Source organism: Carlito syrichta, unplaced genomic scaffold, assembly GCF_000164805.1.
Source record: "Carlito syrichta isolate Samal-C Ts95f unplaced genomic scaffold, Tarsius_syrichta-2.0.1 Scaffold123069, whole genome shotgun sequence".
Taxonomy (NCBI): Eukaryota; Metazoa; Chordata; class Mammalia; order Primates; family Tarsiidae; genus Carlito; species Carlito syrichta.
In genome coordinates this window covers 160,572-183,767 of record NW_007067165.1, presented here as the reverse complement: position 1 = coordinate 183,767, position 23,196 = coordinate 160,572, and the positions used below count along the sequence as shown (strand labels likewise).

Here is a 23,196-nt window from a genome sequence, read left to right as displayed (position 1 = left end):
GTGGCAAGGAATTGAATGATTTGCTGTGTGATGGTTTCTATTTTGTCTGTGCAGTAGGAGGCAAGATTTTCTTCTGGGCATTAGAAGGGAGGTGGTTGGGTGGGAGGTTTGAATGGATTGGAGAAGGTTTTAATAGTTGCCATGGAGAGTAGAAAAGGGAACTGAACAGGGATGAAAAAGAAGATTCCCAGGCAGCACTGAGGGTCCTGTTGAGCTTGAATCTAACAAATTTTAAGTAACACCAAATCTGTTCATAGGTTTGTGACTTTTTTTTTCTCTAGCTGAGAAGGCAGACTCAAGGGCTGGGATTTTTTCTGTTGAGTGTGGCAGAAGATTGATGAGATGAACTATTTGAAGGCAGTGCAATAGCATGGCTGAAGGGATTAACCATGAGTTCAAGGTTGGGCAGGGAGGAGATGGTAGGAGGGGTGTTGAATCAAGAGAAGCGTCAGGGGACTGGAGGTGAGCATAATGTTAAAGAGCTGGTGTAGTGGAAATAAATTATTAGAGAACTGTGAGGTGAGAAAAAGGAGGTATAGTTATAGAAGGGGAGATTTTGAATTTCAGGTCTCAGAACTGTATCAGTTTCAGGAAAGGGTAATCAACGTATGTAACTGGCATGGCATGGACAGTGACCAATCAGAGTGAATAACCAGTACAGCCACACTGGTGTGTACCTCCTGTTTTTGGGGTGTGGATATGGGGTTCATTTTATTATTAGAGCTGAGGAAGGATTACAAGTTTGATCCTGGATGAATTATTCTTAAGAATATTGAATTTTCCCAGACTTATGATGTGACTTGAGAACAAAAAGACAAATCAAGAGTCTGATATCAACATCATTGATAAATGAGAGGCAATCCCTGTCGGTATCATTCCCAAGTATTTTTTGGCTGGATAACAGTGATCAATAGAAGAGCAAGGGGTATACGCAAGATGTCCTAAGCCTCAGTAGGTAGAAGGCAGTGGCAGAACCACAGTCTGAAGCAGCACTGGGAAAGTCCACAAACCCCACTTGCCAACACTGAGCTTTGGAATAATCAGAGTCCATTTGGGAGGATTGCATAAGACAGTGTCCTTTGAGGAACCAGGTTTCAGTGAAGACAAGAAACTGGAGGGGATATTTTTTAAAAAGATTGAAGATAGAGTAGAATTTGTTTATCTTGGAATGGGAAGACTATGGAATGAGGAGAGTAGTGTGACATTAACTCAGGAACACAAGGGTATAAGGGAATGACCGAAGGGAGCTAGATGATTGGCGAGGCTTACATTTTGAGCAGTGACTTTGGATGACCAGGATATAAGACATGAAAAGATTAGTAGACCACAAGATTTTCAAATAATTAGTCCTAGCAGCTCCCCAATGAATAGAGTGGAGCTCAGACCAGTGTGGAGGGAGTGAGCTCTGGGCAGGAGTGATTATGCTTCCAAGAAATCCCAGGACAAGTGAACAGGCAGTCATTGGAGTTGGTTCCAGGACTTTGACCACATGTTGGAAACAACTAGTCTCCTGTGGGACATATACTGTATCTGGTTTTCCTCTAGTACAGAGCACCTGCAGCGTGACTTAATTGTGCTAGAGTTAAGAATAGCACTCAATCCTCAAGTGGAAGCCACAAATCCCTTAGTACTGAGGGGAGCAGAGATGCATTTAATTGGCAGGAAAGGATATGATTTAATGAGTTCTCAGTTTAACATGTTGCATGTTGGCCACCAGGTATAGCGTTTAGTAGCACATTTCTGCTCAGTTGACACATGTTCAATAATTATGCTTTGATTAGTTATTTGCAAAATTGAGTGATGTGCATTGCTCTTCAGATTTTGCAGCAGCATGGCAGGGCAGGCTTAGGCAATATCTCACCTCGGCTGTCAAGTTCTTCTTTGGGGTAAACAAAAAGAATCAAAGGGCCATGGGAGTTGCAATTCATGGCAGAAGTTGAGCATAGGGAAGAATAATTAGAGAACTGAAGGGTATTAAGAGAATGACTACATGACAAGATGACTAAGGATACAAGAAAACATGGCGGAGCTTGTCTTAAGGATGGTCATGTTCTGTGCTTTAGCTCTCTAGTATGATGATTTGCATAGACTTAGAAAATATCTACACACATTTGTTGATGCATCTTTTGTTGCTCAGATTAGCAGGAGAAAGTGCCAGCAACTCTCTATTTTATCAGGGCTATTACAGGAATGAAAGGTGGTTATGTAGTGAAGTTACAAGCTGGCAGACTTAAGGATACCCAAAATGGCACCTGGAATAAGTCTCTCTCCCCACTGAAGCAACGTGTTCTCCACTCCCCTTTGTACCATACTATTGCTGTTAGAACCTCAGCACTCTACGGGGAAATAGTCATGGTGGTGGAAAGAATTCCTTTCTTTTTTCCTTCCTTCCTCTACTCACAAATGCTTAGTGCATGCAAGCTTTGTGTTAAACACTGGTAATGCAAGTATGACCAAGCCCTTCTCTTCTTGCATGCAGTCTGCTAGGCAACCTGCTACCTGTTTGGCTGTGCTGGGAAGACTTCCAGGAGGTGACATGTGCTTTGGTGAACGAAGAGGAGTTTGAATAGAGGAGTATTCACTAGAAGAAATTCATTAGAAATACTCATGAAGAAGGAATTAACTATGTGAGAAGGTAATTGGTGAAAGTAATGGGGCAGAAAAGGTCACAGTGTCTTAGGGGGAATAACAAGAAGTTAGCATCAACGAATCTAGGGTTCATGGTAGAATGAAGGATCTGTATTTTGAGGGCCTTAAACTTGAAGTCAGGATGCTTGATTTTTGTCTTCTAAGCAGCGAGGAGCTACTAAAGCAAGGAAGTGACATGATCATACTTGCTCTCTGCACTTTAGAGACATCCCTAGAGTGGCAAGCATGAAGGGCTCTAGGATTGAGAGACTGATTGGAGAACGTTGAAATCATTGGGATCTTGCTACTCAAAGCATCCTTCATGGAGCAACAATATCAGCATCACCTGGGAGCATGTAAGAAATGCAGATGCAGAACCTTGAACCTCACCTGTCATACTCAATCATTTTAGCAAGACCCCCAGGTGACCTGTATGCACAGTAAATCTGAGAAGCGCTGATTTAGGAGCTATGCTGATGACTCCCATGACATTCCCATAGGTCCCATAGGATAGGATGCGCCATCTTTTTCTCTTATGCCACAGCCTCACAGTTCATTCCGTGATCATTGTCACCTGTTTTGGAGGGGCTAATAGAAATTTTTTAAAAAATCAAACATATTCCAATAATTTGAGAAATGCTGTTTATTTGAGCCATGGAATTTTGAAATGTTTTAAGTCATGGTTGTTAATGGGTTCATAGAGGCATGCGAAGGATACTATTATGGCTATGCTATTTTGTTTCTTAAACTTGGTAATAGGATGCAGGTGTTCTTCATAGTATAATCTGCCATTTTTTGTATGTTGTAATGCTTCGTAATTCAAATTCATAATGTTCTGATTAAACAGCAATGTTTAGTAATCTGCAAAAGGAAAAAGGGCAGGGAAAACATCCTTTGTCCAAAATGGTACCCCAAGACTCACATTGAAGGTGGAAGTGGAATCTAAATAGTGGTGACAGCACAAATGTAACAGTTACATTTGTTGAGTGTTCAATACATGCTATTCTAAGGATATTTGCTATATGGTAGACAATATTTTAAGTGCTTTATATGTAACATTAAATTTTTAGTTACTTGTAGAGATGACCTATTATTAGTGTCTCCTTCATAGGGGTGTTTTCATAAATGAAAAATTAAAGAGAGAAGCTATCAGACATGTGACCTAAGGCCAAAGAGATAGTTGATAAACTAGAATTTGAACTTAGTTCACAGAATCCCAGGTCTAAGGTTTTTAACACTATGCTACAGTATAGTGGATAGCCTCTCTGTATAAATAAACATCGATAGAAGAAAATTCAGGATAATAAAAAAAAATGGACTTTTTTTCCTTGGCCAGGTCAAAGCAAAGCAAATGCAATACATTTTGGCCTTTAAGTGGCAATTCTTGTACTATTTGTTAACTGCTCTGCACATATCTGAATTTGGAAATATACAATCTGGAGCTAGAAGGGAATGATATTGAGAAAAATGCCCCCATTTGAATTTAAGCTTGGGAGGAAAAATCCACTAATTGAAAAGTTGTATAAGGTTGTTCTTGAAAAAGTTACATCACAGGAGTTCCCCTTTTTCTGGGACTGGACTCAAAATCATTCTTCAAGACCCAGCTCGCTGCCATTCTGTTGTGGATCCTTTGACTGTTTTATAAGATGGGGAGTTTTGCTCTGATCCCCCCTGCTTGCGATGGTAGCAGCTCACCCTTACTGAACATAACTGTGTATTGGGAATGTTGTAAGCATTTGCTGAAGGCTCAAAATTTTATCTCCTTATCACAGTTCGATGTGATCACTATCACAATCTCCATTTACATGGGAAGAAAGTGATGCGTTTTGAGATAAGTAACTTCTTGGACATCGTGTTCTTGAAAAGTGACCAAGCCAGAATTCAAACCCCTTGCCATAACTGCAGAGCTACCCTCAGTTGTCAGACTGATTCAATCATCTTGTTTCCTGTTTCCAACTCTTTCTAAATCACTCAAAGTATTGAGGGTGACATTCTTGTGCTGGGGACACACCAGTGAACATGCATACTCCTACCCCCCTATCTCTTGGGATTACAGTCTAGGCAAAGGGTGGAGGAAAAGATCTTCCAAAAAGTGCAAACAGCATAAAGAAAGATCTGGAAGGGAGAGAGCACAATCCCTCTTAGAACTACCTGTGTTGCTGGTGCATTGAGGCCACTGAACAGAGGAGGCTGAGTAGCCTTCAGACCTTAATGCTTGTATCAGAATTTGGGTTTTCATGCTACAGTGAGGATAATGGGAACCACTGAATGACCTGAAAGAAATCTGAAAAATGTTGATTCAAACTAGATTCATTTACATATTGACACATAATTAATGACTTCAAGGAAGCTAATCAGCCAGTGACTTCACGTTCAGAAATGCTCATTCAAGAAGCTTTTAAAGAATAACAATAAAAGACATAGGGGGGAAAACCGATAAAATGTTAACACTTTATTATTATTTTTATCTTAGAAGGAATTCACCAAAGGCTTCATATTATGCTATGGCATCTTTAATTATAAAAATAAGCAAATAAAATAACTTGCATCTGTCATTACCATGATATGTTTCATAACCTTTATATGCACATGGAGCTTAAAAATGTAATTTAACAATAAATAATGACATATACCAGATATGCTCACTGTTTATTCCAGTACTCAGCCAAAAACGTAAATATCATTTAAATTATAAATACATAATGCAAATATAATGGCACAAAAATGTCTAAAGTGCAACCAAATCACAAGAGAAGAATCATGCACACTGGTCTAGGTCAGCCCCCGAATTACTCTGTGCAGCAAACACAAGACGAAGCTTTGGAAGTTTAACGGGAAGTCAGAGGGAGTGGAGGTGGGGAAAAGAGAAGCAAAAAACTAGCAACATTGTGAGAACTGCTTCTTTCCATACGTGTAGATATATGTATTGTAGATACATATATAAATATCATTGTGGGGAGAAAATGGGGGTACCACAATTTGAAGAGGTCACGGCAAAAAAATAAAGAAAAGAAAAGAAACCCCAAAAAACCCAAACCAAAAACCAAACCAAAACAAGAGAATCTACTAGACTGAAAGAAGAGAGAATTTTGCTAGGAATACTCATGAACTACTTGTTGCTTTGGGGTCCTGGCTTAGTGGGTTTGCAAAATGGACACAACACACAAACTTTAATAGCTTTTCTGGTTCAGAGAAGTCAGCCTTGCCTGGGGGTGGGAGGCGTGGGAGGGAGGGGGAGAGTCTAACTTAGAATATGGTCTACCTGATTTCCAAGAGGCTAAGGCAGTGTCCATATGTTTGGGGACCTGGGGATGGGACAGTTCTGAGTATAAAAACGCCCTTAACAATCGGATGTCAGCACGCTTAGAGGCTGGGTGGGGGCAAAGGCAGCAACGTTTGCGTTGCTGCTACTGCTGCTGCTGGGTCTGCTGCAATTGCTCTTGGTCCTTGAGCAGCACGGTACTGGCTTTAAAGGCTTTATGGTAAAGTTGTATTGCTTTTCGTTTTTCTGGAGATGTGCCCTCTCTCCTCCCACCAGGATCCCTATCACTCGATTTGGTCAAATCTTGAGTTTAGCCTAGTGAGAGTCAAGCACCAATAGTTTCTACCTAAGCGAGTTTGGAGTAGCCCCTACAGTCCTACCCCTCCTCCCTCTTCCTCTCTCAACATTGACCTTTGGTGGGCAGTGACGCTCATAAGGGACTGTTGGGTTCAAGGACAGTGACCCTGAGAAACTACTGTTGTTCATAGATAGGTTAATCATTTGGCTTTGGTGGTCGCCATCTTGTAAACATCACGGCAGAAATGATCAAACCACCAGCTCTTTTTTCCCTCTTTCTTTCTTTTTTTTTTTTCTTTTTTCTTTTTTTTTTTTAATGATCCTACAGAGATGGTCCAGCTGCCAGGACTACTTGGGCAGGCAGCGTGCTACAGGACAAAAATGTAAGAGGAGTCTATTAAGGCTGGACAACCCAGGGTTATTTATACTCTCTCAGCTCTAAGTCCCCTGGACTAAAGACCCAAAGGCTGATTGACTCATTCCTATTAGATTTGATGGAAAGTCTCCCACCCCATCATCATTTGCCAGAGTCTCAGGCACTGATGAAAGGTAGTGAGTCAAGAACTGCCACTTCCCAAGGTACACTATAGGCCTTATCCACGTAAGTGGTCCAAGCCCGAAGGGATGCTCTTTTTGGTCCCTGGAATTCCCAGTTGGATGTGACAGAGCTCTTTCAGGATAGGTCTAAGTCAAGAGTAGCCTCTGGGCTGAGGTGGGCTGGGAGATGAACATCTTACCTGGGGTCCTTCAGATAAACCTGTTGGTTTTTCCTGTCTCATACAGGCCCATCTTAAGTTTTGATGTTGAGTTAAAACTACTTCTACCCCCTTAGTTATAAAAAAGGCCACAAGGAGCATTTATGTGGATATCTGGAAGTGAGATAGTTATTCCATTCCCAGGAAAAGAAAAATAAAGCTAAGTTACAAAACTAAATCTATATGCAATAAAGTTATTATATACTGCTTTGTTTAAGCAGAGTGCTCTGGAATTTATGTACAGTACATTAGTTTTCAGCTATTTATATTCCACAGTTAGACCTTAAGATTCTCTGGTTTTAAGACAATTGTTAAAGATACTTTTAAAGCTCTGAGCAGTTACAGTACATAAAGATGTTAGCTTTTTGTTTTTCATTAGATGCAAGAAGATGCAGGCTCAAGGGCTGGCTGGAGGGCCAGGCTTGAGCAATTTGGTAAATGTGTCGGAAAGGAAATTAGACATGAGAGGATCGAGACCATAAGACACTAGCTCATTAGAGATCAAGAATTCAAACGTGACATTCATATTCGTCCATGGCCAGCACAGATTCATAACACGAATTCCATTCAACATCTTTATGAGCACTTAAGACATGCATTTAAATAAAGTTTCTTATCAGCTGACTCTACTGGGGCAACCATTCTAAAAGGGCTCCACATCTTCAAATTACAATGACCGGGGAGTCACATGACTGTTTTGTGTTTGAGGGTAGTTTGAGGGGAGCTGGGAAAAGACATGGCAGAGGAAGGTGATAAAAGAGGGTACTTTCTCCTGAGGAGAGGCAGAATGATCACATAGATTCTGTTGATGGGAATGCTGCCATTGCAGAATGTTGGGAAATTGATTACAGAAGCCTAGTTTCATGCAATTTTCTTTATGGGGATAGAAAATAGGAACTACTTAAAAACAAAATCAAACCAGGCACAGTACACTCAAAGTCGGTGTGTCAACACCCCTAAAATGATCCTAGTTTGGTGAGGCTGTGAATACCTCTCCCTGGTTATGCACTCTCGTGGGATGTGCGTTTGATGTGGGAGGGAGTGTCCCCCTCACCTCGAAGGTTCCTGAGGAGGACTTTCAGCTTCTGCGGCTCATTGGTGCGTCTCCTGTTGAAGTCAGCTCGAGGGTGTGTTTGGGCACAGTGGTCTGTCTGCAGGATATGGAAGAGGCTGGCCATGTTGGGCCCAATTTTCTCCATCAGGCTGTCTCTGATTGTGCGGACTGTGTCTTCATCACACTCCAGCAGGCTTCGGACAAGTCTGTTATAATATCTGAATTGGGAAAGAGTGCACATGTGATGGTCATTCAGTGAGAGCCAGACAAGACCCAGGCTTTCACCTGGGCTCCAGCCAACACCAGTCCCAGATGGCCTGACCATGCAAACATAAATAGGTCAGTGGCCGAAGGTGGTGCTTGCTTCCTAACCTTGGGGCAGTGTCTCAGTTTGAGTGCGTCTGCTCCCTGGGTTTACCGCATAATGGGAGACAGAGTTCACGTTCAGAGTTTGGGAGCTTTCGATCGCACTTTGAAGAGTAGGCTGACTGTGGTGACTAAGCTTTTTAGAAACACAAAATCACAGCGCTAGCTGGGACCACAGAAACTACTTTAATGACTAGTTCAGCTCTCACTTGGTAGAAGAGGAACTGAGGTGGATGAGCTGAAGTGACTTAACAATGAGGCGAGCCCCGCATGCAACACTGATATTAATATTCTTTGCACATGCACTTGGTAGTTATTTTGATGCCTTTTTGCAGTTTTCCTTTCTCTTTGTGGTGCCTGTGCACAGGAATGAGTACAGATATGTGCAACTTCTGTCTAAGGCCCTCTTCTTCTATGTGTCACGCATTTTCCTAAAAAGTCTAATTTCCTCATCATACACTTGACCAGCCTTGATATAGGGCATCGACTGGCTCCATTTTCAGTCCTCCTGTGAAGATGCATTGCAGTCAGAAGGCCGAACACCAGGCAAAGAGCATATTTAAATGGAAATCTTGGTGGTTTTTAAGAATTCATGCTTCTATAATTCAGGAAGTGTTCCCCTACTGTCCTAGCTTTTGCCAGCCTCTTCCCTTTTGGGACATCTTATAGATATTTGGCTACCATCACACAGGACAGCATTTGATGATTTTGTGATGGTTTTGTTTCCCTGACTAGACTGTCAACTTATTGAGGGCAGCATTTGTCCTTATTTTTTGTATCCCTCATGGCTCAGTGTCATCGTGCCACATTGCCTACTCACTGTGCATTTGCTGATTTATTTTGTGACCATGAAGGACATGGAGTTTTAAAAATATAATTGTCTCCACTAAGTCATGATTCCCAGAAGAAAAATTAACTGTAGGGCTGGTACATTTTACAAACAAAACAAAGAAGTCTTGGGTTTGGTATAAATTACCTTCATCTTTGGAGCAAATTTTTTAAACACCCCAAGCAACGTAGCTAAAAGCTTTATGGTTCAGGAAGGATTAAACTGTCTAATATGTAGAGCGTATAAATTACTCGTCCTGTTCTTTGGGAAAACTGTTCAGGTCTTTTCCAGTTTGGGCTAGGATAATGTTTGCTGCATTTTGAGGCGGCAGTTGAGTTGTCAAAACCCATTAGCTCTGTGTTCACTAATAGGAAACTCTCTGGATGACAGTGACCTGCAGTATTTATGTGGACAGACCCTGTCCCCGAGGATCTCTGGGGCCACAGGATCTTCTGTGAAAAGAAATGTGTTTATTTTTAACTCACTGCCCAGAGCACAGGATCAAACATCTTTCCAGAATAACTTAACCCCTCAGAGAGGCCCTTTCAAGGATGTACAATAAGTAGAGTGGAACTCAGGTAATGAGGCAAAGCGGTCACCTTTCTGTGGGCCAGCAGGATGAAGCTGGGGACTGGAAGACAAGTGCAGTGTCTGGGTCACTGACACAGGCCTGGCGATACCCTCCCTCCAGGGAGAATTATATCCAGCTGTGATTAAAATTGGGACTCTGGCACAGAGGAACATTTTCCAGCACTTTGGCATTTACTCATGTAAAGCTCATGAGTCAAAGAGGATCTTCCTTGGATGGGGAGATGGGGCCTGTTTTTAAAAAGTAGGGAATAAAGAACTTTGTACCAACAGTTTTAGACGTCTACATGCCCGCATAGATGTCCGGGCATCTCCTAACTCTTCGACTCTGCTAGGACCTGGGCCCCAGGATGGCTTTGTCTATTTCAGAGGATGCACAGATCCTGGAGGACAAGGATTCTGACCGCTCACCCCTCCAATAAGGAATTTATAGAGTAGAAGTTAACTCTTCCATTTCTAGAAAGAGTTATTCATTCCCAGTGAGCCCCCAGATGGGCTGGAAAATATGATCTTTCTTTAGAAAGATACAGAAAAGACTGCAAGTTCTTTCTTAGAAGGAGCTGAAAGTTCTTGTCTGGATGAAGAAACCTAGCACCTTTAAGGAAATGAAGCTTCTGTAGCCAACCTTGTAGTTTTAGGGCTAGACATTTCCTTCAGACCCCACTAAGTCACTGCTGTATTTTTCTGAGGGTTCCTGCCTTTACTGTTGCTTTCTCTGCTGGCCCACCTACGACACCTGTTTCTTGATGATGACCCTTGCCAACCTTGACTGCTCTTAGCGACAACTCCCCTCCCGCACAATCTACCTTCACTGCTTCCCTCAAGGTGCTTTGTTAACTCAACATGGGCAGGCTAAGAGTTCCTTAGAATGTTAAAAAAAAAAAAAAGTCCATGACTCCTTTAGAAGTTCTTCAAAGGCTGGAAAACTTGTCAGGCTTGATGTCAACATAATTTGTCAGTACCAGCAATAGGTTAACCTGTGCTTCTCCATCAAGGGCTGGGCATTTACCTCTGGGACTGTGGTGGCCAATTAGACAGATCTTTTGTATAAGTCATGAAGTGAGATAGATTACTTAAGTGGTTGTGTCTCCGCAAAAGTTGGCTTAGCAATTGTTACCTGCTCATCTTATCAAGCACCTTCTTATACCACATCTTACTGTTACTATTGCTGTTAGTAAGATGTGTCCTTTCTTTTAGGAAAGGATGGACACAAATCTGGTTGCAGACTACCATGGTATACATATATTTAATTATGCTTGGTATTCTATTTTTGGATGGTGGATATTTCCTGCAGGTTTTGCTGGCTGCCATTTTTGAAGTAGAGATCAAATAGCTTGGCTCAAGGTCACGTTGAGTTCTAGGCCCAACTTAGTTATTCACAAGCTGTGTGACCTTCAGCAGGTCACTCCCCTCTCTGAACCTCTCTGTTCTTTAATCAGTAAAATGAGGCAATTAGTCTAGATTATCTCTGCAGTTATTTCCCATTATGACTATCTGTGTTTCTTGGGACTCGATATCTATTTTCCCTCTGAATTTTACAACAAATAATGTCGGTCTGCTTACGGCCCCTCCTTTGCAGAAGGAGTTAGTAGTACTTGAGAAGATTTCTTTCTTAATCTTGATGGCTGATGGAGGGGCTGCACATACTCTGTGGGCTAATTATACTGATCACTCAGCCCTGGAAGGACCTTTTTAAGCATGTTTCTTTTTCCCCACTTTGAAAATTCCAACCCTGGCTTTTTTTTTTCTTGGTAAAGAATAAGATCAGATATTCTCCATAGCTACTGTTTCAGCCATGCTTACCCAAATACACACATACTGCCTAGGAACGTTCTGTGTGAGGGTTTATAAATAGTCCTTTGTTTCCCTTGATCAATATTATTCTTCTGTTTCCTGTTCCCTATCCATGCCCTAGAGAGTTGGACGCTTTGTCAGTTTTCCCACTTTGGATCTGGATTGGTCTAAGTGGTTCCCAAGTCTCACACTGCCCAGCCTGCCTGATCAATGTCACTGCTTCCTTCATGGTTAAAAGCGTAGTTTGCAGATTCAGGTGGGGGGGACACTCTGGCTACCTCTTTACTTCTAGGTATATTTCTGTCATATAAAACCCTCTGGTTCTGCCTCCTGGTCCAGTCACAGGCTTTTGGATTCTCCCAGCCCCAAATCTCATGCTAGATAAGTCACAGGAAGGTGGAATGAACCTGTAACTACTTCCTTTTGAAATTCGGTGCCAACTGGCACAGACTTAAGCGTGTGTCTATGGTGGGACAGAGGCTGGGAAAGCAGGATGTTTCAGGAGGGTGAGCAGCTTAAATAGAGCAAATCAAGCCTAGCGTGGAACCGGAAATCTCTACAGTCCTGAACAGGAATACTATTAGCCAGTTGAAAATGAAATTCTTGAAGAAAAGTTGTGTGGATGATTCTGGTCTTCAAGGGCTGGCTATTTCCCTCACTGACTTTTTCTAATGAATACCCTAAGATAAAAGAGGGAGATAAGAGGACTTTCTTTGTGACCATTTTCTATAGGTGTTGACAATAAGGCACCTATTAAAAGGAATGAGGGCCTAGTTAAAAATTGACTAGTCTCTTCTTAGATAAGTTGGGCTCTCCAGTTTAGTATCTGTAGCATTCTTCCTAGGAGAGCTCTCCCTTCCTAATGGAAGATGCTACTTCAGTTGAAATAAGATGAGTATTGCCTCAAAATTAGTTACATGCATATTAGAGATCACAATTTGTCACAGGATCCTTAAGGGTCTAAATTGTACCAGTGGCTTGGCTAACACATCCCTTCCCTTACCTCCACCTACCACACAAATATACACTTTGTCCTCAGCCCCTCTTTGGCTAAGAATTATTCATTTCTCTTCCTTATTGTGAAGGGAGACTCCAACAATTAGTCAGGTCTGCCTTTCCTACCCCTCGTCCCTCTTCCTCCATGTAACAAGAATCTTCCTAGGATAAATTTAAAGCCAAGGTTGATATAAACAGACAAGACACTTGATAAAAACAGTGGATCTGATTTTCCTGCTCTGGGAAAAACCAGTTAGAACTCCATGACAGAACCACTTCCAAGGACCAGAGAAATTTTTATAAATTGACTTGAGGTTCTGAAGTGCACTCACCTGCAGTTAAGAGTGAATCAGAAACTTTACAAAGTTTTTACATTAGGGGATCTTAACCTTTCCCTAAGGAAAGGTTTTCTGTTGCATATATGTACATGGCTAAATCACTCCTAAGCTCTAGAAGGACTTGGTCGTTGCCACTCTCTGAAGAAGGGTGGTGGTGCTGGCTTGGAAATTAATCTGATAAGTCTGTGATGACTCTCAGGTGGTCAGAGTAACCCGCATTAGACTGATCATTGTGAATGTTTGCAGATTTGGGTGGAGAGTCAAAGAAACATACAGTCAGGACTGGGCATCAAGTTTTAGGCTAAGGGTATCACAGTAGGCTGAACTTGACCAGCCTGCACTGCCCCTGCCATACTTCCATGCCAACCCCATCAGCATCTCCCATCAACATCTTTCTGGGAGCCTTTCCAGGCCATGCACATGGAAGAAGGATGCCAGCCTGTCATGCATTAGGACTTTACTTCTGGCTGGTAAAGCCAGTGAGCTAGGGGGAGCAGAATGGTATGATGCCCAGGTATCACTGTAATAGCTCAGTGGCTTTGGGTCATGTTAGAATGCTAAATTGAGGATGTGATCTGGGCAGCCAGAAAACATCATTCCAGGAAATCCTGGACTAGAGAAATTGGGATAACAGAAGGCCTGGAAGGGAACATGAGAATGGTACAATCCAGTCATTTCACTTTTCACAAAGATAATTGGGGTCCCAGGGAAATGAGATGCTTGTTCTGGGCTATCCACTGAAATCTCTGACTGGGCTTGGGTCTGATTTGAAATACATGCAGACTTCAAAGTCTGCATTATGACATTTTACCATTTTGGGGGGTATGTGTGTGTTATGGCCAATTTTATTGCTGCATAGTCATGGTTTCAGCCAGATCTGATGTCTCAAAAGCTTGTTTCCAGAAACTTCACCATTCCACTCAGGCTTATGGTAAGAAAAAGACAATAAAAATGCACCCAGGGATGTTGCAAATGATGCTTTCTATGAGTTGCATGAAAAGACTTTTCCTATAACAGTAGGGAAAGAAAAATCCAAGCTGCTTAAACTGTCACAACCCATCACAAACATATTTTTTCCTGCAAAAGCTGGGAAGACTGCAAGCTAAAATAAGAGCGTGACTGTGGCAGTTTAACCCTCGCTCCCAGTCTGGCTCTGCCGGCCAACCACTCCCTCCCTGTCCCCCGACTGCAAAAGAGTGGACTTCATACCTGTTGGAGAAGTGATTGGGCAGCTGGACAACCTCGGTGATGGCTTCGGGGTTCCGCTTGGCAATGCTGCACACGTTTAGCTTGCTGTAGCACTCTTCTTGCACCTCGGCAATCATCCTCTGGAAAGTGGAGCACCTCCGAATGGCAAGGAAGACCTTGGAGGTAACCCCATTGGCGATGCACTTTAAGCTCTCTTTGACAAATGCTTTTCCCTGCCAAGGAGGGAGGATAGGAGAGTAGACTTTAGCTTGACCTGACAAAAGAGGAGGGGGCAGATAGCGTGGAGAACTTAAGGAGGCTCGCCTTGGCACCGCATCGTGGCCATCTGCATATCCTTGCAATGAGAAGATTGTACACCGTGGCTGGGGATTAAAAAAAAGATGCCCCTCCTCCCTCAGACTCCCTTGAGAATTGAGCTCCACAGAAATGAAATGAGATTAGGAAAAAAAAAAAGAGAGAGAGAGAGAGAGAGAGATGAACCATAACCAACCACCCTGCAGTTTGCAAATAGTCATAATCTGGCTTTATATTGAGACTTTGAGAATTCAAATCACAAGTTAGTACGCTAGGTCAGTCAGAGAGAAGAACTTCTTTGTTAGGAGCACATTTTTAATTTCCTCTCAAAGCGGAAAATTCTTTGGGCTTATCACCCCTCCCCTCATGAGGCAGCCTCTGTCAGCTCCTTACGGCCATGCATTAGGGTGGGTGGAGAGAATCTTACACAGAACCTTTTTCCTGACCAAACGTGTGTGCGTGTGCGTGTGCGTGTGTGTGTGTGTGTGTGTGTGTGTGTGTGGAACATATTGAAATGGCAATTTGGAGTGAGGGATCTGAGAAGCAGGACAGGTTCCCTACAAGACAGGTTCCCAAGCACAACAGTTTAACACACGGTTAAAGACAAACAGCACGTGGCAGCAGGGGTCAAGGACTTATTACCTGAGTGTCAAATTTAGCAGCGCTGTACAAGAAGGATTTACAGATGTCGTACATCCCATCTGTGTCACAGGTGGAGTTTTCCAGGCATGCAAAAGCCCCGCAGCCGACCTGCAGAGCACTGTTGAGGCAGCGGACCACTTCAGCTGGAAGAAACAGAACCATCCAATTTGGGTCAAACTGTGAGGGCGGCTGGGTAGGATTAAGTGGGTGCAGAGGCGAACTTCAAGGGCGAGGTGGCAACTTATCCCAGGAGTCTGTCATGAGGGACAACAGATAGACCCACTGGAATGAGAAAGAGGGGAGTGTCGGGCCCTTTTGATTCTGTCAGAGCACACGATGGAAAGGGTCGGAGTTCTCCCTCTGACATACATTCTCTCAGTCTCACCATTACCTACAATTTCGGACTGTAGAAGTGAGATTGAAGTCAGTGATATGCACAGTGCCTTTAAGCAACTCTATAGAATCAAAGGTCATTGGTTGGTCCTTGAAGGCATGGAAGGCAGGAGGTGGTGACTGGTGGTCAGGCCTGAGAGATGGAAGGTCCAGGGAATCCATCTAGCTTTGGAAGAATGCACTTGGGTAAAAAGCATGGGATTTAGTCTAGATGGCAGAGACTTGGAGACCCTTCTGATTTAGGGCTTTTAACTCACCATCATATTAGCAGAAAGAAACCTGATCTGTTCATGTTTCACCCCAACCTTCCACTATAGGACAGTGCTTAGAGGTATGTGTAATCCCTTTCACATTAAGAGCCTTTAAAAAAAAAAGAGAGAGAAACACAGGTGTGGAATAACAAGGCCAAGGCACCCCTTGGGTAAGACTGGAAGAAAACCACAAAGAACTTGCATGAGGCTTTCTACATTCTGGATAAGATCTCCCATAAAAGTAATTTCTCTCCTACAGAAGGGGGGTGTTCTGGCAGGCAGCTTGGCAAGAAATGATCTGCAGCCTTCATACCATAGGATTCTCCTCCGAGATCAAAAGCGTGGTTCAGTTAGGCTTCCCCACCCCCTCTCACCACCCGCAGCCTCTAGGATGTTACAAGTCATTTCCCTAATTATATATTTCCACGGGCTCAAATTATAACTTTGCTTTAAGCAGTTTTAATATGCATTAGGGCTGCTATTGTTTTAGCCAAGCTCGAATTGTGAATCACTGCATCTCTATAGCAACTAAGTACAAAAGGAAGTGAAGCAAAAGCCCTCCTCCCGGCAGGGACCTGTGCTCTTCCGAGGGGAGCATCGTCTGCAGCATTTTGACACCTGCGATCCCATCTTTGCTGACAGTTGGAGGAGACAGGGCAGTATTGGAAGGGGAGCAAACGGAGCAAGAAAAGTCAAGAGGCAGAGGTGTCAATGCGGGCTTCCTAATGACTCTTTCTTTCAGAGGCCAAGATAATGCACAATTAACTGCTCTGAGAGTCAGGACGAAAGTGAGACCTTCCCCTTGGAGAAACAGCTGCTACGTTTCACAATTTAAACAATTTTTTTTCCAAGGGGCTCTCCGGCTAAGGATGCAGGGATGACTGAATGGAGTCCGAGAGAGCCCGGAGGGAGAGAGGCAGCAGGGTTGGGGGCGGGATGTATAGGGTTTTCTCTGAATCCGCCCTGGATTTGTCAGACTGGAGGGCTTTGGTTCTGAAAACCAGTCTAAAGAGGGAGCTTTTCTGTGTGTTCTTTGAAAAGGTAAAGAAGTCAAGTTTACAGGGTCTTCAGAGGGAAGGCAGAGGAACAGCATCAGACAAGCCATGGCTCACCTTAGATCAGCTTCTGGAAAGTATAGAGAGCGCTCTGAAGCATGGCAACGTTGAAGCCTCTCCCCCAGCCCCTCCCCCCCAAGAGGGTACGTGCCAGATTTCAGGCAATCAGGCTAGGCTTATGCAATGAAATACCCTCGGCAGAGCGTCCAGCTTCTTCGTTAGTTGCATGCAATTTATTAAACAAAGGAGCTCCACTTCCTAAGGCTATTGGATTACCCTGGCAGTTTATTGCCGTCAGGCATGAAGCACATTTATTATCAAGATCAGCCGTCACAGACACAGTTGCAAAAGCGAGAGGCAAATGAGGACAGCTCTTTTGGGGGAGAAACCGGTCCTGGGTTTGCTCTTACCTGAGTTCTGAGCTGCCACCCGGGATTTCCTGGGGTTCACAGAGTCATTCTGCTCTGCCTCATGGGTTGCAGAAGCACTGATCACCAGCACCAGAAGCACTGCTGAGTTTTGGAGCATTCTCTGAGAAGTTTCCGCTAAGTTGTTGGGGTTTTTTTTTTTTTTTTTTCTTCCTCCCCCCCCTTTCCTCTTTCCCTCTCCCGGCTTGAGTGAAGATGTGGATCTGGATGCACTGAAAGCTTAGGTGAGGATTTGATGAGGAATTTTTTTTTGTTGTCGTTGCTGCCGCTGCCGCCGCTTCTGCTGATCTTGCTGCCGCCGCTGCTGCCTGCAGTCGCTGCCTCTTGGACCTCTGGCTTTTGCAAACTGGGGGCCCAAGAGCTGCACCCAGGGATTTTATAGCCGTTCTTATCGGTCCTCAGGATCAGGGCCCAATCAGGTCCCTCCACCGGTCTGGCTGGCCAATCGGAGGCCACGCAATTCAGCTGGAGCTTTTTGACTTCTTAGAAATATTTTCCAGCAAATTAAAAGTACCTGCTGCCAATGTTTTATGTGTGTGTGTGTGTGGGGGGGAGGGGCTGTGTGTGCAGAGATGTGTGAAAAAAGCTATTTTCATGGAAGTAAGGGATAACTTTATACGATTGAGCTGAAGAAAAATCTGATGGCAGTCTCCCCAAGGTGCTTTTTGAAACCTAGACATTTTTTTTTCTTCTTCTTCTTATGAGCCACTTGGGGGAATGGATGTCATGGGCAGGGTGGGGAGATGTGATCTCCTCTGGGTTGGATTTTAATCTGGTTACAGCAGTTTTACTCTAATTTTGACAGCACGTTCTCTGTTCTCTGCGTTGTAAGCTACAAATGCAATATCTCCATATCTTCTTTACATGAACACGTTCACATGTCTGCGCTGCATTTGTGCTGTATGTGGGCTTCCTGGGTTCTCACTCACATATATGAGCCCTTGGGGAGGAATTTATGTGAGTGAAAGAGCCTGGGTAAACTGAGATATGATAGCTCGGAGCTTGGTTCCGGTTCCCCAACTGGTTAGCTTATGACCCTGGCCAAGTCCTTTTATCTGGCTCTATCTCTATTTTCAGATCAAAGTTTCCACATCAAGGTTGGACTCTGGCACTCTTTATACCACCTCTAAAATAACGTGATGCTTCAGTCATGCAAATTAACCTCAACGTCATCTTCTCAGTCGTCAGCAGAGCTGCAAACTCCAGAAGTGTTAGTTACCATAGGTACACACGTGCACACCTACACACACCACGCTCAACAGGGAGACACCGTGAATGCCTGAAAATTAATAAATTGTGTATTCACGTACAGCAACTTTATAATCATGTTAAAACAATACGCTGGCCAAAGCAAGACTAAACCTGCTGGGTAAACCAGTTCATTTCTTGGGGAAGGGGGCATGAAGGAGGGACAGGAGTGGTCAGAAGGTGTAGGGGAAGACTGGGATGTGTAGGAGAGAAGATTGATAAACTCTAGAATTTATGGAGAAATTACAGATCATGTCTACTATAGAAGCTCATATTTTTGCACAACTGGGCTGTAGGCAACCCTGAGGCTTGTCTCTAACTTGTGAAGGATATTAATGAACCAGGAGAGGATTTCTCAGGGTAGGAAAGTGGTCATTAAAGGCCGGGGTGAGGTGAAGGGATTATACAATAAAACCTTTAAAATTTTGGGGGAAGTAAATGAGAGAGGGTCATTGATGACTCATACGGTCTTGTACAGGATGATCTTGCGAAAAAACAGAGCCAGTGGCTTCAGTTTGGATCCTAAAACCTTCAAACATAAGTTGAAGAAAGAGTGCCAACTCTATCAACCACAAAGCAAACCAAGAATCAGCTCTATTTGTGTGGGGACAGTGGTTTGCTGGGTGATGGTAGCCCATCCCTTAGGAAATGTGATTGTTTGGAAAATATGAGTGTTTGCCGGAAAATGGCATAGAGGGATAAAGAATAAAGGAAATATCTAAAAGGAAGGAAGGGGATTTCCATTAAATAATAAAAACATTTCAATTTATATTAATTGAGAGTATTGGTATTTCTTGAGAACCCTCTGGGCTGAGTGTTGGGGGTGAGTGGGGGAGGGTAAAAGAGAAGGGATAGAGGCAAAGGTGAATTATGATTCTTGTTCTGGAGGTACTTTCAGGTGATTTGGGAAGATACCCAACCTCAGTCATACTTTCTAAAGGCTCATGTTGTCTGGACCTTGCATGGTAAGATATGGCCACGGGTAGAACTGGCTGGAGATGTGGAGATGACTTCATGGAAGGATCGTCAAAGAAAGATCAATAGGAAAAGATATGAACAGCTGTTGTTGCTTTTTAAGAATTTAGCTAAAAGTTATGATATTTCATTAAAAAAAAAAAAGACAAAAAAACTCATGTGGAAAGCTCTGGGGTTGTTTGTATCGCTTTAGGCAGTAGTAGATGCCCAGCAACGTGATATAGTCACTCAGTGTTCTCTTTCAGAAAAAGAACAAGAGAACAGATGCATATTTTCCCCAAGAGTCTTGACTCCTGCTCCCCTCAGCATTCTCTACTTCCTCAGCCATTTTTCATTGTCAAAGGCAGTGCTGTTTGCTTCTCTTGCTGAACTTGCCCCAAGTTGGTCTACTGACCTGGTAGGGTGATGGTTTACCTCTGACCACGAACATTGTTTTTCCGACTCTCTGCTGCTCTCATTCAAACATGATGTCCTACAAGCTTCAAGACATGTTTGAGTTTTTTTTCTGTTGCTGATTTGTTGCTCTTCCTTATATCATTCCCTTACTATCATGCGCCTGGAGGTTCATGGCTAGGTGTGCCAAGTCTTTCACAATGGCGGGTAAACTGTCACTTGAAGAAATACAATAGCGGTCAGCCACAGCGGTTTGAATGCAACTAGTGTGCACATCAATACATTTGAGAACGTCAAGAGAGGAAGCTGAAGTCAACATGGAAATGCCCAATGTAAAGTTTCTTTCCACAATGTCCCAGTTTGAGGATCTCTGAGTGTTCTCCATCATCATGTGCTTGATACAGCATGATTAAAGACTCCTGGAACCTCTGGAGGTGACATCTGATTTCTTTGTAACTTCTCCTGGGGATCTGAGAGAATATGGAGGAGTTTGAATTTCAGAGTTCAGAGTCTGAATTTTATTTGTAAGTGATGGAGCCATTAGGGTTCTTGAGTAGGAATTGTTAAATGGTGTGTTGAAATGAGTGTCCCGGGGAGAGCTTTTCATCCTACTTATAATGGCTTGGAGGAAGAAAGGAACAGAAGCTATAAGACTAGCTAGCAACATCAGTTTGTGTTGATGAATTTCTGGGCCACAATGGTGACGGCAGGAAATGAAGAGAGATAAATGTAAGAGCTGTTTTCAATAAAATGGAGATGATCAGTTTAACCTAAGGACTGTCTTGGGAAAAACCTTTCTCCCAGTTCAATGGTAAGAGAAATAATAGGCATCAGGACTTTTCCCTCCCCATGTTTTGGTTAAGATTTTAGCTGACATGACGACCCAGTATCTCCGTTAGGCAGGCACTTTCTGGTGCTCTGTCAAGGAGTAGAATTACCTAACAAAGGGACTTGCCCATGCTTTAGGGGGGTGCCCTCAAGTGCAGTGGGTTGGGAGGGAAGAGTGTACACTTTGCCATTGACCCTGAGTGAGGAAAGTGCTAAGAAGAGGGTGGGAGAAGCTGCCCACATCTAAGGCTGGGTGACGATGCTCTGACTGTGCCCGTGCAAGGCTGGCATGAGTTCATTGAGAAGATTAAGCCAAAATCTCTGGGGCTTTGTTGGATTTGGCTAGCTTAAAGCTAAGTAATGAACGGCTCTTTGCCTTTTTGGTGAGAGAAGCCCAAGAACAGAGCATGTCTTCTTGGAAATATATATATATATATAAATGAATGCAAGATCCACCAAGCTTGTTCTGACATAGTGACCAAGTTTGAACCATTTTTCTTTGGAAATTTTGAGCTTATGCTTTTTCTGTTGGCCCATTGGACTGTTGAGTCACCCTCTTAACCTCAACAAAGAAGGAGGAGAAGGAAAAGAAAGAAGATGAGGGAAAAACTTTTCTTTTTCCATCCTTCTATAAAGATATCAGGTTTTCTGTGAGGGCAGTTCTAAATTCTTGAGTGAATCTGTGCCTTTTTATTTTATTTTAATTTTTATTTTTTTGAGTTGGAGTCTCACTGTCGCCCAGACTGGAGTGCAGTGGCCGCTCCCGCCACCGCAGCCTCGACCTGCTGGGCTCTGGCAATCCTTCCGCCTCAGCCTTCCGAGTAGCTGGAACTACAAGCATGCGCTACCATGCCTGGCTGATTTTTTGATTTATTGCAGAGATGCGGTCTCGCCTGCCCAGGCGGGTCTCGAACCCGCGGGCTCAGGCAATCCACTGACCTCAGCCTCCCAAAGGCGTGGGATGACGGGCTGAGCCACCGAGCCCAGCTGTGCCTTTTTCCATGTCTTCAAACGCTTTAAGATTAATTAAAGAAGAGAACACATATCAAGGGGACAAACTCTTCCCTTCCCACCCTGGCTGAGAGAGGGCTACTTTGTGGCTGGCACTAGGTCAGATATGGTGGGAAATGCAGAGAGATCGTTGACTTCTTCCTGTGCCTGGTGAATCCCCAAGCTGGCTCTTAAAGCGTGCATCCTGTGTTCGAGGAAGAATATCTGTTTTCTGGAAATATAATACAACAAGAGGGCTGGAATAGAGTTGACGGGTGTGGATTCAATCAACATTTACTGGGTGCCTGCCTGCTTTAGGAAGGCATTACTATAGAGGCTTCTTACCTGTGAGCTACCTGCTTTCTTCCCACCGTAGCAGCCCAAGATACAAGGAAAAGAATGGTTCACCTGTGGTCATAGAGTGGCTAGCAGGAGATCTCCTGGGATTTGCTTATTATAGAAACAGCTCTGGGTTCTTTAGTTGTGTGACCACCACAGTGGAAGAGTGTACTCGCTTAGAGCACTATTGCTCAGGGTGCCGGGGGTGGGTCACGAGAAGAAGAAATATACAGATGACCTGACATGTTTAAACCAGAACAGGCAAGTTGAAATTAGCCTCCACTTTTGCTCACATCTGCTTCTCATTCCTTCAGGTATAAGTTCCGATGTCACTTTATATCAGGGAGGACACATTCACGGTCCTAGGGCAGCCTGCGAATCTCCCGAGTTTCACACGAGGTTTCTGAAGCAAGGAGGAAGAGGATTTGTGTGTTGTCCAATCTGTCCTTTAAAATAGCTCGTGGGGAGCCCTAAGGTGACATGACTCTGTTGAGACGCATGAGGGCGCTCGAAGCAACCAACAATGAGTAGCTGTTGCCTTAAAAAAAAAAGTTGTGATTCCTGGCTATGTTTGATTAGCCATTGTTCATGCCATCAGGATGCTTCTCAGGGGGGAATAACGTATGTTTTTGGTCTAGGGCAGTCACCTGTGATTTAGCCTGTGAACCTGCAGACTAGTATGCACCTACATATTTAGAAGCTTTGCAATATGTGCTATTCTATGTACTATTCTATTAATGCCTGAGAAGGAAATAGGTTGCAGGCAAGTTACCTGTTCAGTCCCGGTCCCAAAGGGAGGATAATATTTGTACTCGATTTGTTCAGGGCAGCCGAGAGGATACGTCAGACAACACACTTGTAGTGCTTTGAGCTTCTTGGTTTAAAAAAAGGATTCTGTTTTAAGGTGATAGTGAGCATTCCTTCTCATTACTGAAGAAAAGTAAGCTTCTTTCATTCATTTTTCTACCCAGGATTATTCTTTTTTTTTCCGGTTGTCTCTAGACAGAGGTGAAGGCTGAATAATTTTTTCCACTTTATTTCTCTCAATTTATGTGCCTATCGCACTGTTGGAAGTCTTCCAGGGGAGTGTGGGAGTCAGACACAGGGACAAATCCGGGCACCTCTTGCTTGGTGGTCCCGCCCCAAACACTGTTATGAAGAAGGGGTTTGCATTCTGTTAGATGTAGGGAGTGGGTTTGATTGGTGGAAGGGTGGGACAGATGATCACACTGTGCATGGCTGAG

General features: G+C 43.5%; 1 protein-coding gene across 1 annotated transcript; it reads right to left on the bottom strand.

Annotated features, from left to right (window-relative positions):
* Positions 1–5,058: 5,058 nt before the first annotated feature.
* On the bottom strand, positions 5,059–17,527 carry STC1 (stanniocalcin 1). The gene is made up of 4 exons (XM_008048241.2): positions 17,162–17,527; positions 15,053–15,195; positions 14,117–14,328; positions 5,059–8,214 (listed from the first exon to the last, which is right to left on the bottom strand). The coding sequence occupies exons 1-4, from the start codon at positions 17,277–17,279 to the stop codon at positions 7,944–7,946; spliced, it is 744 nt and encodes a 247-aa protein (XP_008046432.1). The 5' UTR covers positions 17,280–17,527; the 3' UTR covers positions 5,059–7,943.
* Positions 17,528–23,196: the final 5,669 nt, after the last annotated feature.

Bases quoted from the DNA above. Each gene is read 5' to 3' on its own strand.
- STC1 (XM_008048241.2), bottom strand. From the start codon at position 17,279: ATGCTCCAAAACTCAGCAGTGCTTCTGGTGCTGGTGATCAGTGCTTCT. The intron at 15,196-17,161 runs GTAAGAGCAAAC...TGTTTCTTCCAG, and splicing joins GGTGGCAGCTCAGAACTCAG to CTGAAGTGGTCCGCTGCCTC. The intron at 8,215-14,116 runs GTATGAAGTCCA...TTCCCAATTCAG, and splicing joins CCCAATCACTTCTCCAACAG to ATATTATAACAGACTTGTCC.